This window comes from Loxodonta africana, chromosome 20, assembly GCF_030014295.1.
Source record: "Loxodonta africana isolate mLoxAfr1 chromosome 20, mLoxAfr1.hap2, whole genome shotgun sequence".
Classification (NCBI taxonomy): domain Eukaryota; kingdom Metazoa; phylum Chordata; class Mammalia; order Proboscidea; family Elephantidae; genus Loxodonta; species Loxodonta africana.
In genome coordinates, this window is record NC_087361.1 from 74,138,523 (window position 1) to 74,155,843 (window position 17,321).

At 54.1% G+C, this 17,321-nt stretch overlaps 1 protein-coding gene across 1 annotated transcript in view; it reads right to left on the reverse strand.

Moving 5' to 3' along the window:
* The window catches only part of IGFN1 (immunoglobulin like and fibronectin type III domain containing 1), a 47,197-nt gene that overhangs the window by 9,315 nt on the left and 20,561 nt on the right, over positions 1 to 17,321 (reverse strand). Inside the window, 11 exon segments of the mRNA XM_064272992.1 lie at positions 898 to 1,093; positions 2,773 to 2,861; positions 3,783 to 4,085; positions 6,845 to 6,973; positions 8,079 to 8,252; positions 9,016 to 9,315; positions 9,840 to 10,139; positions 10,518 to 10,659; positions 11,783 to 11,907; positions 12,425 to 12,552; positions 16,981 to 17,023. Coding sequence (XP_064129062.1) covers positions 898 to 1,093; positions 2,773 to 2,861; positions 3,783 to 4,085; positions 6,845 to 6,973; positions 8,079 to 8,252; positions 9,016 to 9,315; positions 9,840 to 10,139; positions 10,518 to 10,659; positions 11,783 to 11,907; positions 12,425 to 12,552; positions 16,981 to 17,023 — 1,929 coding nt within the window.

Sequence of the window (17,321 nt, forward strand, 5' to 3'; positions counted from 1 at the left end):
GTGGGGTCTCAGTTACTGAAAGGCACCCTTTATCTTGCACAAGGATCACAGGCAACTCTTCCCAGGGTGCCCTTCCCAGGAGGTAAGGTAGTGTTATGGATTGAATTGTGTCCCCCCGAAAATATGTATTGAAATCTTGGCCCTTATACCCGTGGATGGAAACCCTGGTGGCTAGCAATGGTTAAGAGCTACTGCTGCTAACCAAAAGGTCAGCAGTTCAAATCCACCAGGCACTCTTTGGAAACCCTACTGGACAGCAATGGGTTTTTATACCTGTGGATACACTCCTGTTTGGAAATAGGATTTCCTTTGTTATGTTAATCAGACCACACCCTGAATAGGGTGGGTTCTAAACCTAACCACTTCTGAGTTATAAATAGAGCAGAATGAACACAAACACACACTGGGGAAGGGGAAGACAGCTGATGGAGACAGAGGCAACTACAGCAATTGCTGGCAGCTACTGGAAGCTAAAATAGACAGGGAACACTCACTTCTGAGAGCCACACCCTGGATTCTGACTTCTAGCCTCCTGAACTGGGAGAAATTAAATTTCTCTTCTTTAAAGCCACCTACTTGTAGTATTTGTGTTATGGCACCACTAGGTAACTAAGACAGGTGAAGACTGCCTTTGCTTACTAGATCAAAATGAAGAACAGCTAAGGTCGGGTGAGGGGGTGTGACTTAATTAACTGCCCCCAAGGTCCTGAGGCAGAAGGAAAATGAAGCCCTCTCAGAGGCTGTTCTCTGGCCTTTCCTTCTTTCTACCTTCCTGCACATAGGGAGTAGCTGTCACCTGGCAGTAGGTGTCACCTGGCTACCCAGGCCTGGTAGAACAGCTGAGACCTATGACCTGGCCAGACCAGTGTCCAGAGCCCTAGCCCATGCCTGCCTCACCTGCCACCCTAACATGGAAGTTGTAAGTAGCCTCCTTTCCCTGCAGGTTTCTCAGCACCACGGTGTAGAGGCCGCTGTCGGAGAGGCTGGCCACAGGAATCAGAAGCTGGGTGAGGCTGTCCTTAGTGGTGGTCACACTTCTTTTGGGCAAGGGCAAGCCATCCTTCAGCCAGGTCACCTCAGGCAGGGGGGCAGCCTGGGAAAAGAGAGGAAGGAAATGTTGAGAGGGCAAGTCTTATGGAAGCGATGCATTTGAGTTGGGCCTAAGGGAGGTGAAAGGAATAGCATGCTGGGAGGAGAAATCAGTCCAAGCTAAAACACAGAGGTGGGAATGTGCCTGGCAGAGGTGATGAAGTGTGGGGTTGGCAAGTGGGTGGGGGAAAGGGGATGGAAGAGGACTCTGGAAAGGGGGTTAGGTCACAGCCATACAGACATCTGGGCTTATTCTATAAGCAATGATTTCATTCTGTAAGTAAGAGTTTGAATAGGAAAACATAATCAGACTGGATTCATATGGGGGCTGGGTGGGTGTGAGAAGGGGCTGGGAGGGGAGTGTTACCACCCTGATGCCCAAGACCAAATGGAGGATGGCTTAGGAAGCCCTGCAGTAGTCTAGGAGGGGCACTATAGTGACCCTAGAATAGTGGTGATGGGGAGGCCAGTCTAGTGGCCTGATGTGACCCTCAGCACTGTGTACACTGGGCATCAGAATTAAATGGGGATGATGACACCCATGGGATCGTCTTAAGGACTAAGGGAGTTAATACATGGAAAGCACAGAACAGGGCCTAGGACATATAAATACTCAGTGTGCTAAACAGTATTATCATTGTTATTATTATGACCTAAGGGTTAAGAACGTGTAATTTGGAGTTAGAAAGATCTGGGTTTGAATCTGGCTCTGCCACCTATGAGCTTCCCACACAGGAATTGCTGATCATTATCATCATTTTAATAACAATAAAAGGTAACACATTGGGTGCTTGCCATATGTCAGGCACTGTTTATGCATTCCCATGTATTCATTCCTTTGCTCCTCAGCTCTTTAAGATACTAAACCAAAAACCAAACCTGTTGCCATTGAGTTGAGATGATTCTGACTCATAGCAACCCTATAGGACAGAGTAAAACTGCCCCATAGAGTTACCAAGGAGCGACTGGTGGCTTCGAACTGCTGACCTTTTGGTTAGCAGCCGAGTTCTTAACCACTGTGCCACATCATTATCCCCATTTGATAGATAAGGAAGCTGAGACACAGAGAGGTCAAGATATTTGTTCAAAGTCAAGCAGTTAGGGAGCAGCTTGTGGGTTCAAATCGCCGACATTTTGGTTAGCAGCCCAGTGCTTAACCAGTGTGCCACCAAGGGCCCTTTTACCCACACGGCCAAAACACCAAAAACCAGTTGCCGTCAAGTAGATTCTGACTCATAGCGACCCTATAGGACAGAGTAGAAATGCTCCATAGGGTTTCCAAGGAGCAGGTGTGGTGATTCGAAGTGCCAGCCTTTTGGTTAGCAGCCACCCGTGCTGAACCTCTACACCACCAGGGCTCCAACAACAACAACAAAACCCATTGCTGTCCATCCATTCCCACTCAGCAAACCTGTAGTTCCCACTTGTTTGCAGGTGCATTACCAGAACGCACCACTAGAGGGCTCTTTAGACGCTGAGCAGAGCGGCCACCCAGTGGCCAGGTGAGCGCTTTGCCGTCAAGGAGGGCCCTTCTTCCTCACGTCTGGTCTAATTTCTAGCAAAGGTCTAGGCCAGTGATTAGGGGCAGGAAAGGAACAGAGAGGGAAGCAGAACCACAGGGCTGAGTCCGGCTCCCTTGGCCTCTCTGAGCTCCTCTCCTCACACCCCACCAGGTACACTCACCTCAAATGGAACAGGCACACGAACCGTGTCCCCAGCCCTGACTGTCAGCAAGTCCTTTGTGCTGGAGTCCTTAAGGAACTTGGGATGGACTGAAACACACAAGATGGCTCGTCACCTCCCTCTGCAGTTGGCTCCAGTCCCAGGTCATCAAAAAGTCAGAGCTGGCCGAAGAAGGCTGGGCCAGTTTAATTGATGCTCAGATCCTGATGGGGACTGGAGGCTCCAAAGGAACTGGGGAAGAGAATCCTGGAGGCAAGTGGCAGGAGAGTGGCCAGTGGGGGGATGCCAGTGGGAGAGGGACAGGAGCTCAGGAAGGGAAGCCACCCAGAAGAGGGTTAGGGTTAGGGTTAGGCTGGAGCAGAAGAAAACAGCAAAATAATAATAATAATCTGACTCCTTGCCTCTACAGATAAAGAAACTGCTGAGGCCAGAAATGACTTGCCTGAGATCACACCCGTGGAGTTAGGGCCAGAAGCCTGGCAATATTTTGGGACTCTGGACCCTGGGTATAGTGTGCTTTTTACCATATTACGTCCCCCTTATTGTCACAGGGACAACTAGGGTCAGTGGGATGGCTCGGTGTCAGCCTGGGTCAAAGACAGGTCAGCTGCTTCCAGGGATCAAAGCCCAAGCGGAAAGATAATCCACCTTCCGATAACAGGACACGTGGGGCTTGCTCCATCTCGAGCAGGAACCACATGAGCCAAGCAACACTGTCTTCTTAGGCTGTGCTTGGAAGGCAGTAAAGGGCCCTGGAGAGGACCAGCTTTGGAGTCAAGAGTCGCCTGGCTTAAATCCCACCTCTGCCACACACCAGTGGTAAATTGGGGATAAAGCGTTAACCTTAAAGGAGTGTTATGAGCTGTCAATGAGAAAACATCTCTGAAAGGGCCTTTAAATAAACATTACTTCACTAAATTGGGGAGGGGTGCATCCTGGCTCAGCAAGTCATGGATGTACCCAGGAAGGGCCTGTGGGGCTCAGGGCTTTGAGAAGGAGGCGGCACCCACCAGAAATGGGCATGGCTTGCACTAACATGTCCAGGGCTGTGGGCTGGCCACGTCCCCCATCATTAACAGCTGTCACTCGCACGAAGTAGCCCTCTCGGGCCCGGAGCCCCTTGGCTGTGTAGGTGGTTTCTGCCACGGTGCCCGTGTGGCACGGGCTCCATTGGAGACTGTGTGAGCCACACAACTCTACCACATACCCCAGGGCTTCGTCCCCATCTTGGGTGTCTGGTCAGGCCCAGCTCAGGGTAATGCTGGTGTTCGATGCGTCTATCACTTGGAGGTTCCACACAGGCCCTGGGGGTCCTGGCCAACCACCATGGGGATGTCAAGAATGGCATCATCCTCGGGAGGGTGATGCTATTCATTGGCCTTCCTCGTAGGAGTCTGGAGATTTCTATCACTTAGGAATTCTGCCTCTAGACTTTCTTGAAGCCTGAATTCTGCCCCATTATGCACCAGAGATCTGAGGTCATCTCCTCTAGGAAGCTTTCCCCAACTCATTCCATTCATTGGCCAACCTGCCAACATGATCTGACATCTCCCTTCCGCTACCTGTTGTTGCTAGTTGCCTTCAAGTCCATTCCAACTCATGGCGACTCCAAGTGTGCAGAGTAGAACTGCTCCATGGGGTTTTCAAGGCTGAGATCTTTTGGAAGCAGATAGCCAGGTCTTTCTTCCAAAGCACCTCTGGGGGGGTTCAAACTGCCAACCTTTTGGCTCGTAGTTGAGTGCTTAACCATGTGTGTCACCCAAGGACTCCATTTCCCCCACCTACACTTTCCTAATTCCTAAAAATTGGTATTTTGTTGATGACTTCTTAGACTCCAAGATCCTTGGAGATTAGAATTCTGCATCTTTTTACTCTGAACTTTAAGCACCAAGCCAAGACCCCTTTTGGGCACTTGGTCCAGACTTCTTATTCTTCACCTTTTAAATGGGAACAGTACTAACACAAGCCCTACCTCCCCTCGGGGATTCTGGAATAAGCAAAAGGCATGGTGAGTGATTAAGAGCTTTGTCTACCACTCTGGTTCTCAAGCCTGGCTGCATACTGGAATCACCTGGGAAGCTTTCAAAGATGCTGGTGTCTAGATCCCACCCTGGAGATTCTGATTTAATCATTCTGGGGGTACAGCCTAGGCATCAGGACTTTTAAGAGCTCTCCAAAGTGTTTCTATAAAAATGCAGCTAACTTAAGAACCACTGGTCAGTGCTTCTCAAATTTTAATTTGTATACAGATCACCAAGGGATTTTGTTACGCACACAGGTTCTGATTCATTCAGTCGAGCTGGAATGGGGCGGAGGAGTCCACATCTCTGACAAGCTCCCGGGGGATGCTCTGACACCTTGGCAGCAAGGGTCTAGGAAGTGTAGTTACTGGACTAGCTACTTGTCAGTGGTTGATGTGGGGTCAATTCCAGCCCATGGCAACACCATGTGTGCAGAGTAGAACTGTTCTCCATGGGGTTTTAAAGGCTGTGACTTTTCGGAAGCAGACTGCCAGGCTTGTCTTCCGATGCAGCTTTGGCTACTACTGGGCACCGATTATCCTACCCGTCTCTCCATTCCCATCACTGATGAAAGAGAGATTAACAGTAAAGTAGGAGATGTGTGCTCCATGTGGAAGGAATAAGATACCTGGACTAGCTTTCCTCCCCCATCTCTCCATTCTACACCCTGTCCTTTCTAGGACTAAAACTTATGTGCCACTGGAACAATTAAAGTTGTAGAATGTTCTATTCTTGTTGGGTTTGTTCAAACAACCTGAGCACCTACACTGTACCAGGCCCTGAGAGGAACAAAGATGCTCTCCAGGTCTTTATCACCTGGTCAGTCCAGCAGGTGCCAGGACATGCTGCTGCCTGGAAGACTGGTCACCAGCAGGGCCATAACAGGATGAGGTATAAAGAGCAGTGGTTCCCAAGCTGTATGCCTTCGAGTGCCAGAATGGAGCTCTTGGTAGGTGTTTTATGGAAAAGGTATCCATTAATCAAGTTTGGGAAATTTGGATTGAACAGATTTCTTCCCTGCCTGGTTTGGGTGTAACGGAGGCTTCATGTAAACACCTTTGATCACAGATCTTTTTTGTTGCTGTTTTCACAAGGTCTATTGGCATTTCTTGGTCCACGAAGGTTCCTGAGACCATAGACAGGGAAACGCTGTTCTGGGCCTTAAGTTTCTCGAGGGCAGAGACCAGATTCATACAGCTGGTTCCTGACATAATGCTGAGCACTCAGTAGGTGACGAGCAAATGTTTGTTGGATAGAGAATTGATGAGTGAGGTTCCCTGGGGCCCTCAGCAATGATAACACCTCTCTGGGGTGAGGGGGTAGTTATAAGCTGGGACAGGTGGGCCTGCTTGGGGACTGACCTGCCCAGGGGCCGAGGAGAAAGTAATCTTGGGAAAGAGATCTAATCCCCACTGCCTACCTCTGGGCCTGTTTGGCCTCAATTTAGGGGCTAAGGAGCCCTGGCGGCACAGTGGTTAAATGCCAAAAGATCAGTGGTTCGAACCCACCAGGTGCTCCATGGGAGAAAGATGTGGCAGCCTGCTTCTGTCAAAGATTACAGCCTTGGAAGCCCTATGGGGAAGTTCTACTCTGTCCTGTAGGGTTGCTATGAGTCGGAATTGACTCAATAGCGATGAGTTTGGAACGCCTCCTGTGGAGTCTGGGTGATGCAAGCAATTTGCAATTGGCTGCTGACCAAAAGCCTGGCGGTTCAAATCCATGCAGCAGCTCATCTAAAGAGAAGGCCCTAGCAAACTGTTTCCGTAAAGATTACAGCCAAGAAAACTCTATGGAAGGTTCTACTCTGTAACACATGGGGGAGCCGTGAGTCGGAATCCACTTGACGGTATCCAACAACAACACAACAACCCCCTCCTGGACCCCAAAGCTACATCTAGCCCCAAAGGCCTTTTGAGGCTTACCTCCCAGCACTCCTAACCATTTCCTTAGGGACTGCCCTTGACCCGAGGTCTCCTGTCCTGTTCCAGCCAGCTTTAGAGCTACCCCATGCTCAGCGCCCCCTCCCCATCCTGGGATGGTGTCCCACTTACTCATGGGGTCCCGAGCAAAGACGGCCTCCGATGGGGGTCCAGGCTCTCCGGGGCCTGGGGGAGCCACGGCCGTGACCCGGAACTCGTACTGACAGCCCTGCCACAGGTCCACCACCGTCCACTTCCTCTCTGTGAACAGCCCACCCCACATGAGTCCCACCTTGATGGGACCTGGCAATGGGGAGACAGCTCGGTGTCTCCACATTCTGGAGAAGACCAAGACTAGGGCCCCAACACATCACCACCCCACCCCCCATCTAGTCAGCCACGTGTGACTCAGTTCTCTCTAAAGTGACAGGAGCACTACTCAGGCTGTTAGGGGCCCAAGTCCCTGTCTGGTTCTGCTGCTAACTTGCTGGGTGGCCTTGAGCAAGAGCCTTAACCTCTCTGATTCTCTCTGCCTCACAGAGTTGTTATCATACGTAAATAAACAGAGCCGCTAAGTGAAGTTGGAGCATCTTGCTATGCCTTTAGTTCACTGCCCTTTTTCCAGAGATGAGGAGACTGAGGCCCTGAGAGGCCTTAGCTCCTAGGCAGCACAGCCATGACTAGAAGCCAGGTGTCCTTGACAACCTGTGCAGCACTTTTTCCTCTGCAAACCTGGGCCTGCACAGCATGCCTGCAGCTGGAAATACTCTGAAGAGCATAAAACTCTGGGACGTAAAGCAAAGGCTTATCTGTCCAGCACTTAGGCTTTTCCAAGTTCTTCCTGATACCAGAAAGCAGGTAGTTTCTTTGGAAACTATTTGGAGGAGGGACACGTCTCTTCATTTTATAGATGAGGAAACAGGGATCCGGAGAGGAAAGTGGGCTACCCAAGATCAAGGTCACGACTAAGAGCTCCACCTCTGATTTCCAGCTGGGATTTTTTCCATCAGACCAAGGTTTCTCGGCCTCTGTACTGTTGACGTTTTTGGCCAAATAATTCTTATTTTGCGGGGTGGGGGTACTGCCCTGTGTGTCGCAGGAGGTTTAGTAGTATCCTTGGCCTCTTCACACTAAATGCCAATGACATGCTCACCACCCTTCGCCCACCCCACCCCCATTTGTGACAACCAAAAACTATCTCCAGACATTGCCAAATGTCCCCTAGGGGGCAAAACCACCCCTGGGTTAGGACCACTGCATTAAGCCAATCTCGCGTGATAAGCCAAAGGACGCTGATGCCAGGAGGCGGTCTAATGAACCTTTGGAGGTAGGACGGAGCGCAAGGGGGCCATTAAGGCCTGCTCACCAGGCACGGGCTGGTGGTTCACTGCCATCCAGGTGTTACTTCCCTTCTTGCGCTTCTCAATCAGGTAGCCCAGGAGGTGGGCACTGCCAGGGCCCTGAGGCGCTGTCCATGTCAGCGTGATGCCCTGGCTGGAGGCTGACAGGATGGCTGGGGCAGAAGGGGGCCTGGGGAGAGCTGGGGGCAGAGAAGGGCTGGTTAGCTAAAGGCAGGGGCAGGTGTCAGCTCCTGGAGGGGAGGTCCTGGGGGACAGGGAGGCACCTGGGGGCAGGAGTGTCAGGGGTCTGAGCCAGCCTGGTCTAGACACTGTTCTGGCAGTTGAGAGGCAGGAATGACAGGGACAGAGAAGACATTTGGGCCAAGAGTCTAGAGCCACCCCTCAGGTTCCAGTGTCCTGATAGGAGGCTCCAGCCTGGGGGCATCCAATGGAGGAGCATGCTAGTCCCTGCCCAGAGTCTTGGGAGAGTGGGCTCTGCCTGCCCATCCACCCACCCCCGAGAGTCACAGCTGGGAGAAAACCAGTTGCCATTGAGTTGATTCCAACTCATGGTGACCCCGTATGTGTCAGAGTGGAGCTATGCTCCACAGGGTTTTTAATGGCTGGTTTGGGGGAAGTAGATCACCAGGTCTTTCTTCCAAGGAGGCTCTGAGTGAATGTGAACCACGAAGCTTTCAGTTAGCAGCAGAGCATGTTAACCCCTTGTACCACCCAGGGACTCCGAACAGCTGGGAGAAGACCCCATAAATCTTGCTTCCTGGTCTGGCTACCAGATCTCAAATGAAGCTGAGGTAAGGAGCCTCCACATTGCTCTAGGAAGGCCTCAAGAACCCCAGCCACTGGTTGGTGTCCCTCAGCCTTGGGGACAGACCTGCCGGTACTCTGGGAACGGTGAGTAGCCCACGAGTGTTGCCTGCCCCCAGCCCCAGCCTGTCCTCTCACCCTCAGGAGCAACCAGCACCTCCTCGGATTGCAGGGCCTCTCCAGCTCCCTCAGAGGTCGCAGCAAGCACTCGGAAGGCATACTTCCTGCCCTGCTCCACGTGGGCATCGGTGAAGGTGGTGCTGTCTGTGGGAGGCTCGCCCACCTTCAGCCACGCGCTCCTGCCAGCCTGCCGCCTCTCCACCACGTAGTGCTGTATGGCCCGGCCCCCATCATGGCGTGGAGCCTGCCAGCGGAGGCAGACACCAGCCCTGTGGCCATCCTGCACCTCCAGGGGGCCCTGTGGGGGCTGGGGCTTGTCTAGGGACCCGGGAGAGAAGCAGGAAGAGAAGGGCGTCAGAGGAGCTGGAAAGGGAGCTTGTTGGCCTCCCGCCACCTCATCAGCAGATGAGCTGGGCAAATTGCCCAGGAGGCCCTGGGTATGACCCAGAGGTCCACTGAGACAGCCAGATGTCCCTGGTCTCCACCCCCAACACATACATATATACCCAGGACTGTGACATGGAACCAGCCCCAAGCCCAGCCCTACCACTCAGTGGCTGGTATGGGCACCTGCCCAGCCCCTGGATCCAGCAGTCCTACCTACCTGGCACCACTCAATCACCCCACCCCACTCCTTCTCTAGGCCTCAGTGTATTCGTGCTCAGAGAGCTGCAGCCAGTTCCTCCAACGAAGAAGGGCCCAGCCCCTTACTTATCTAAACTGCTCCATCCTAACCAGTCTGAGTTGGGAGAGGTAGACAGCTTGGTTCTTAGGCAGCATCAGGCAGGGAGCATCCACAACCATGGGGACACTCGGGCTGGGGAGGAGGCTGGAGCTGGCACCTATGACCTGCAGGGTGAGCTTGGCCTGTGCAGAGCCTCCGTTGCTCCTCAGCGTAACGCTGTACTCACCACGGTCCTTTCTGCTGGCGCTGGGGAGGCACAGCCGAGTGAAGCCGTCTCCCAGGGCCACCTGGACCCCGCCGCTGCTGCCATCCAGCACCACAGCCCTGTCCTTCCTCCAGGTAGCTTGAACCGGAAGACGACTCTCAAAGGGAATCTTCACTGCCACCGGTTTCCCAGCCTTGGCCACCAGTGGCTCTCTCAGTTTCTCTGTCACATTTGGAGCGATGGTGGGGGGGTCTAGAGATAAAACAGGGCACGAAAGTCAAAGGAGAGCAGGGCACTGGGCACTGTGGATGTGGCAAGAGAAGGACCCAGAGAAGGAAGCTTGGGGTAAGGGTAGGGAGCCCCTGACCCCACCTCTTGAGGACTAACAAGGGGAGCGAGCTTCATCTGCACCAGGAGGGACTGGGTTAGGCTTCCCCAAAATCTTCCTGACCAGGAAGGCAGTTAGGTGCTGGACTAGGGAGGGTGTGAGCTGGCATTTTAAATTCACAGATGCTCTTCTCAGGCTGAGGATGAGATTAGATATTGGCTGTAGACCAGCAACAAATTTCAGGTGGTTAGAAGTGGAGCATATTGCCTGATGCAAAGAGATGGTGGGCAGGGATGCCTTACCGTGGACGGTTAGGGTGGCCTCGCTCTGCTGGTTGCCGGCTACAGACGTGTACCTCCCGGCCTGGGTCCCCTGCACACAGGCAATGAGGAGTCTGTGCACAAGACTGTCTTGCTCAAAGATGACTCCATCCTGGGCAGTGAGCTGGAGACAAGTGCCACAGCAGGCAGGAGAGTGTCATCTGTCCCTACCCCGTTCCCTGGCCCAGCTTTTCTAATGCAGTTGCTGGAATGGTAATAACAACTGCCTGTATTAAGCACTTATCATGTGCTAATGCTGTCTGTGTATATAAAAAAAAAACCCAAACCTATTGCCATCAAGGCGATTCCAACTCATGGCGACCCCACGTGTTTCCGAGTAGAACTGCTCCACAGGGTTTTCAATGCTACAGAAGTAGATCATCAGGTCTTTCTTCTGCAGCACTGCTGGGTGGATTCGAACTGCCAACCTTTTGCCACTCAGGGACTTTTCTCCATGTATAAGATACCTCATTTATTTCCACAACAACCTTAGGAGGTAGGTACTATGATCAACCCCATTTTATAGATGAGGAAACTAGAATGTTGAGCAACTTGCCCAAGATGACAGAACTGGTAAGTGGCACAGCTGGGATCTGATGCCAGGCCTCGCTGAGGCCACAGCCCTTGCTCTGAACCACTGTGACACTCTTCCTCCTGTGATGACAGCTAGAGTGGAGACCAGAGGGGATGTCCAGAGAGAGGAGCGACCTCAACTGGTCAGGAAGAGAAAATGGCACTTGTACGAGGCCTTGAAGGAGGGGCAGAACTCAATAGGTGGAGGCACCAACCAAAACATCCACTGCCATCGAGGTGATTGCGACCCTATAGGACAGAGTAGGACTGCCCCAGGGGGTTTCCAAGGCTGTAATCTTTATGGAAGCCGACTGCCACATCTTTCTCCCGAGGAGCCGCTGGTGGGTTCAAACTGTCAACCTTTTGGTTAGCAGCCAAGTGCTTAACCACTGCGCCCCCAGCGCTCAGTGGAGGTACAGAAAAGGCATTTTGGATAGTGGAAGGAAAGTAAGGCACGCGTTGAGGGAGGAGTGAAGTGAATACACATCCATTTAAAAATCTAGTTCTCTTTTAAATACATCAGCTTTGTTGGCCATTTGAACTTCTCCCAGGGTGGGTGCATTAGAAGAATGAAGAATGAAAAATCCTTCTTGCAAAGCCTCTCCTTCTTCTGTACCTCCCCCCGCCCCTCTCCCTCAATTGGCTGGTAAGGAGAAGGTGTGAAGGGGCAGTACCTTGACTCCATCCTTAAACCAGGCTCCAGGTCCCAGGTCACGGGTGAGGGTGCAGGAAAGCATGGTAGCCTCCCCTTGCTTGGCTTCTGTGTCAGCCAGGCCCTGGGAGAAGTGGCCCCTGGGGACTGGATAGACACAGAAGGTGTCTGGGGGCTGGTCACAAGGGGATGCTCCCAAGACCCAGCCTCCCAGGCCATGGCCTGCACTGCCCTGGCTGGCCACCACAGCCCAGCCAGCTGGGCTCAGCCAGCGCTCTCAAGGCCAAACTTCTCGTTTTTCTCAGCAGCACCTAGGCTAGTACAGATCTAGGGTACAGGGTAGATTTAGGGCTCCCAGAGTCACACAAATGGCAGGTCTGTGGTCAGAAACAGTGGGCTAGGCCAACAACTCTGGTGCTTTGGATATAGGGCTTCAAGACAGATACTGGGGAAACCTCTGAGCATATGCAGCCTGGATTGCATCTGCACGAGGAGGAAGACGTTGCTTCCTGAATTTGAAAGAGATACCCGAAAATGAGGGTCACTGGCAGGGACAAGCTCCTGGGGCTAGAGGCAGAATTGGGACCAATCCAGGCACCCTAGTATTCAGGGCATCCCCCCTTGGCTCTACCCCATGGAGATGGCCCAGCTGAGAAATACCTACCTCGGGCCTCCTTGGAGAAACTGCCAGTGCTGGGCTTGTGTCCAGATCCGGGACTTTGGCGGGCATCCGCCCCCCCGCCGTAGACATTCGCCCTTCCTATTGTGCCACCTCTCTTGCTGCCCAGATGACTTGGGGGCTCCTGGCTCTGGTCTTCACCCTCAGTTTCCCCCTGGTGCCCTCTGCTCTCACCTCCACGTGGGTGCCCCAGGTCTTGGGCCTCCTCTGCTCCCCTGCTCTGAGCTACTCCCACCTCAGCCCCTGACTGTGTTTGAGACCTGCTCCTGAAGGAACCTGCTCTCCTGTCTGACCCACCAGAGTCTTCTGCTCCCTGCCCCTCATTCTCTTTCAGGGCCCCAGAACCTCGGGCCTTGTCCTTCTCACCCTCCAGGGACCCCTGCTCTCCAAGGGCCCCACTTCTGCCTCTCTGTCCTTTGCCTTGCTGAGAGTCCAGGCCCCTTCCAGGACCTGAGTCTTTGCTATCCAGGGACTGTGGGTCTTGACACCCACCAGCCTCTTCTTGGCCTGGTGCACCCTCCATGCCCCTGGAGCTCCCTGGACTTCCATGGGTCCCGCAGAATATGGCATCTCTCTCCTGCAGAGACCTGGAAACCCTGGAGCTTGGGAGTCGGTTCTCAGTACCTCTGCTGCCTTGGCCATGCCCTTCGCCTTCCCATTCTGGGACCCAAGCACTGCTCAACCCTTGTCCATCGGCACCCCCTAACGCTGATTTGTCCCTTCCCCACGGTGCAGAGCTGCTGTCCAGAGCTTGACCTGGCCCTGCTGAGCTCCCCCAGCCTGCTCCCATTCTTCTGCCTCCCCGCACAGAGTCCCCACCTCCCTGAGGTGCCCACTCCCCCTGGCCAGCAGCTCCACCCCTGTCTGCTATCCGTGGGTCTGCTCTCCCAAAGTCCCGTTCATGCCGAGACTCCAGAGCAGCTGTCCCTGTCTGGTTCTCACCCTCCACTGACCCCTGACTACCATCAAAAAGCCCAGAAGGCCCCATGGCCCCTGCTCGCTCTGCAGGCCTGCCCTCCTCACTGGGAGCCTCTTGGTCCCTAGGAGACCCTGGGATTCCAGAAATGTTTTGCCACTTACTGACTCCTGATTTTCCCTTGGAGTCAACAGCCCCCAAGGCCTCCAGGGTCCCTGAGGTTCCACAGCCCCCAAGACCATCCCTGGAGCCCTGGCCATCTGAAAAAGTCTCTGGCCCTCCCTGAGTCCCCAGCGGCCCTGGGCCCCTGGGGCTGTCCCTGTGAGTTGTCCCAACTGCAGACCTCTGCAGTCCCACCATCCCAGAGCCCACCCCAGGAGCTGCTCCATTCACGAGCCTTGTTCCTCTGCCGCTCTCTGGGCTGTCCATGGAGCTGGTACTACCATGAGATGCCTCTGATGCGACCCAATAGCCTGACCCCTGCTCCATGGCATCTTGGCTTTTGGATCTACCCTCATATCCCATTCCAGCCAAGGAGCCTGTGACTCCAAGCGTCCCTGAACCCTTCTCACCCACTGCTCCCATTTCCCCAGATCCTCCTGGGCCTCCTCTATAACCTCCCTTGCCCCTTGGCGCCATGCCCTTAGTACCTTCCAGGACTCCCCTATAACCTTCCTCACTCCGTGACAAAGTATGCCCAGAATCCCGTAAACCATCCCTACAATCTGTTTCACATAACGTAAACCTCCCAGGACCCCCTAATTCATTCCTATAACTGCCCTCACCCTTTGACCCAATTTTCCCAGGTGCCCCTAAACCATTCCTATAATCTTCCTTTCTCCCTGAACCCATTCCCTCAGGAACCCCCAAATCTTTCCTATAACTTGTCTTACCTACTGACCTCATTTCCCCAGAGCTCCCAATACCATTCCTATAACCTGCCTCACCCCCAAGCCTCATTCCTCCGAGACCCCCTGAACCATCTCTGAAGTCTGCCTCACCCCCCAGCCTGATTCCTCTGAGACCCCGTGAACCATCTCTGAAGCCTGCCTCACCCCCTGACCCCATTCCTCTAAGACCCCCTGAACCATCTCTGAAGCCTGCCTCATCCCCTGACCCCATTCCTCTGAGACCCCCTGAACCATCTCTGAAGCCTGCCTCACCCCCTGGCCCCGGTCCCCCAGGCTCAAGACTCCTTGACCCTTCTCCGTAAGCTGTTCTGCCTCCAGTTCCCTGAGGCCCTGGAATTCCTGATCTATCCCCACAGCCTAGTATACTGTCAGACCCATATGCCCACTGGCTCTCAGAACCAACCCCATCACGAGAAGGTAATGCTTCAGGGTATCTGGTATCATCCCAACAACCAGTCCCAGGCCCAGATGCCCTGGCACCAGGGCCCCTGGGCCCACCCCCATCATCCACCTTGCCCCCTGCCCTCAGAGACCCTGGCTCCATGGCTTCTGGATCACCAGAGCCATCTTCATAACCTGCTTCTCTGAAGGACCCCAGAGTCCCTGAGGTCCTGAAGACCCCACAATCTCCAGTCTGACCCCAAGGCCTTACTCCTGGCTCTGCTCCCACATGTCTGTCCTCAAATGCCTCAGAGGCCCCCAGACCACCTCTACTCACAGACCCCACTGTGCCAGAACTCCCTAAACTACCACCTTGAGGGCCTATTTCCCCCTGGCCTCTGGATGTATCCCTATGTCCCACTGCACCCATGGGTCCTCCACCAGCGCCACCTGGGCCATTCTTGAAACTGCCAACTCTCCCAGACCCTCTTCTCTCCACATCATAACCATCTTTGTCTCCAGACCACATTTCCCCAGGCACCCCTGAGCTATGCCTGTAGCCACTCCCTTCCTCAGACTCTATTCCCCCAGGTGCCCCAGAGGTGACTCTATAACCAGCACCTTGACCAGACCCCATTTCTCCTACCACCACCCCTGAGCCATCGCTATAAGCAGCTCCATTTCTGGGACCTATTCCTCTAGAATACCCTAAGCTGTTCCCGTAAGTAGAATCCATTCCCTCCAGACCTCCTAAGCCATCCATACAGCCCATCTCATCCCTGGGTCCTTTTCCTCTTGAGCCCCATGATCCATTCCAGAAATCTGACTCAGACCTGATTGCTATAGGACCTCTTGACCCATTAGTGTCTCCTAGTGTCCCCCCAGACCCCTGAGCATCCAGGCCTGTAGATCCAACTAGCCTGTGGCTTCTGGCATCCACTCCCTGACCAGACCGCATTAGCTCAGCATCTTGGGCACCACCCATACCACTCACATCACCTTTCCCTCCACTGGGCCCCAGCACTCCAGGCCCACTGTGGGCCCTGGTTTGACCTGTGCTATCAGCCGCTATGTTTCCAGTCCCCTTTGTTCCCCTCTGATCTGCTATCCAGCCCTGGGAAGACTGGAGGCTTCTGGAGCCATCCTCTGTCCCGTGTAAGGGCCCAGCTGTCTCCTGACCATCCTTGCAGCCCAAGCCCCTTCCCCTGTGCTCTTGTAGGTTGTCTTTCCAGTCTCCAGGGCCTCCAGAGCCTCCAGAGCCAGTTTTATAGCCCCTTCCCTCAACCACAGACTGCCCTAGGGCCCCATCGTCTGCCTCCCGCAATGATCCCTCAGCTTTGGCCTCAGTACTCCTGCCCCCCAGGGGGAATTTTCTGCCACCTGATATTGATGGTTCCTGGAAACCCTTACCTCCGAATGTCTGTCCCAGAGATTCCCCTGATTCACTGTGGACCCCGGCTCTCCCAGGGTCAGAATCTCTGCCCCGCCGAGAGTCCAACGACCCAGGTCCCATGCCTGCCTTGGAGCTAGAACCTCTTCCACCAGGAGACCCCAGGATTCCAGGATCTCCTGTCCCACTGATGTCTCCAGGTTCCCCCAGGCCAGTCCCATAACCCCACACTGCCCTCGGCTCTCCTCTCCCCCTCCCCCTCCCCCTGCTCAGACCATTCCTTCCCTCCATCTTATCCAAGCCGTCCCTCTCCATCACCTCACCTGTCAGCAAAGACCCCACAGGATCAAACTGGGATTCCAGGAGGGCTCTCCTTTCTACCCTCGGTCCCAACTGAGCATCCCAGAGTTGTTCCTGGCCCTGCTTGTCCTCTCTGTGCTCCTTTCCTTCCGAGGTGCCTCCCAGTTCTCCAGCCTGAGGAGGCCTGGACCCAGCCTCCCAGCCTCCTGATGACCCCCAGCATCTGTCCCCATCACTGTCTCTGCCATGATCTTCCTGTTGGCCTTCCATGAGGCCAAACCCTGAATCTGGGCCCTCATCCTGTAGATGGGGCTTCCTTGGAAGGCTTCTGCTCCGGCCTCCCTCTCTGTGGAGCTGACTTTCCCCAGGAAGGGTGACTCTGCCTCCCTTTGCTTCAGGAAAGCCCTCTCTCACCTGCCCAGGACCCCAGGCAGAGTCAGCTGTACCCTCGTTTCCCATCAAGGAGTAGCCATGCCCACTAAAACCAACTCTCTCTGGGCTGGCTGTAAGCTGGAGCCTGGAAGTCAGCCCAGCCCCCTTGAGGGAGCTCCCCATGGGGTCCTGCTCTCTGGGTTTCCCTCCCTCACCACTCATCCTCCCAGAGTCTTCTGCTTCTGAGACCTGGGCTCCTGGTGCCTGCAACTGGCGGTCATCACTGGTGGTCAGAAGGCCTTTATCCTTCCCAGCTTTAGTCAGGTGGTGTTTTTATGGGATGTCAACACCCCCCATAGAGAGACAAGAGACAAGAGAAAAAACCCCTGTTACATTGGGCCAAGGCACCTGGCTGACCCCAGTGCCTTGCCTGACCCTCAGTTTCCCCAGTAGAGAAACAGGTTAAATACACAAGAAGAAAGCCAGGGTGCACTGGCTGATGCATGAATAAACCCCATCACTACCTCCCCAATCCTGTACCCACAGGCCAGCCCACCCTGCTACCTGGTGCATGAGGATCTGAGAGAAAACACAGAAGCCAAAAGTCATTTG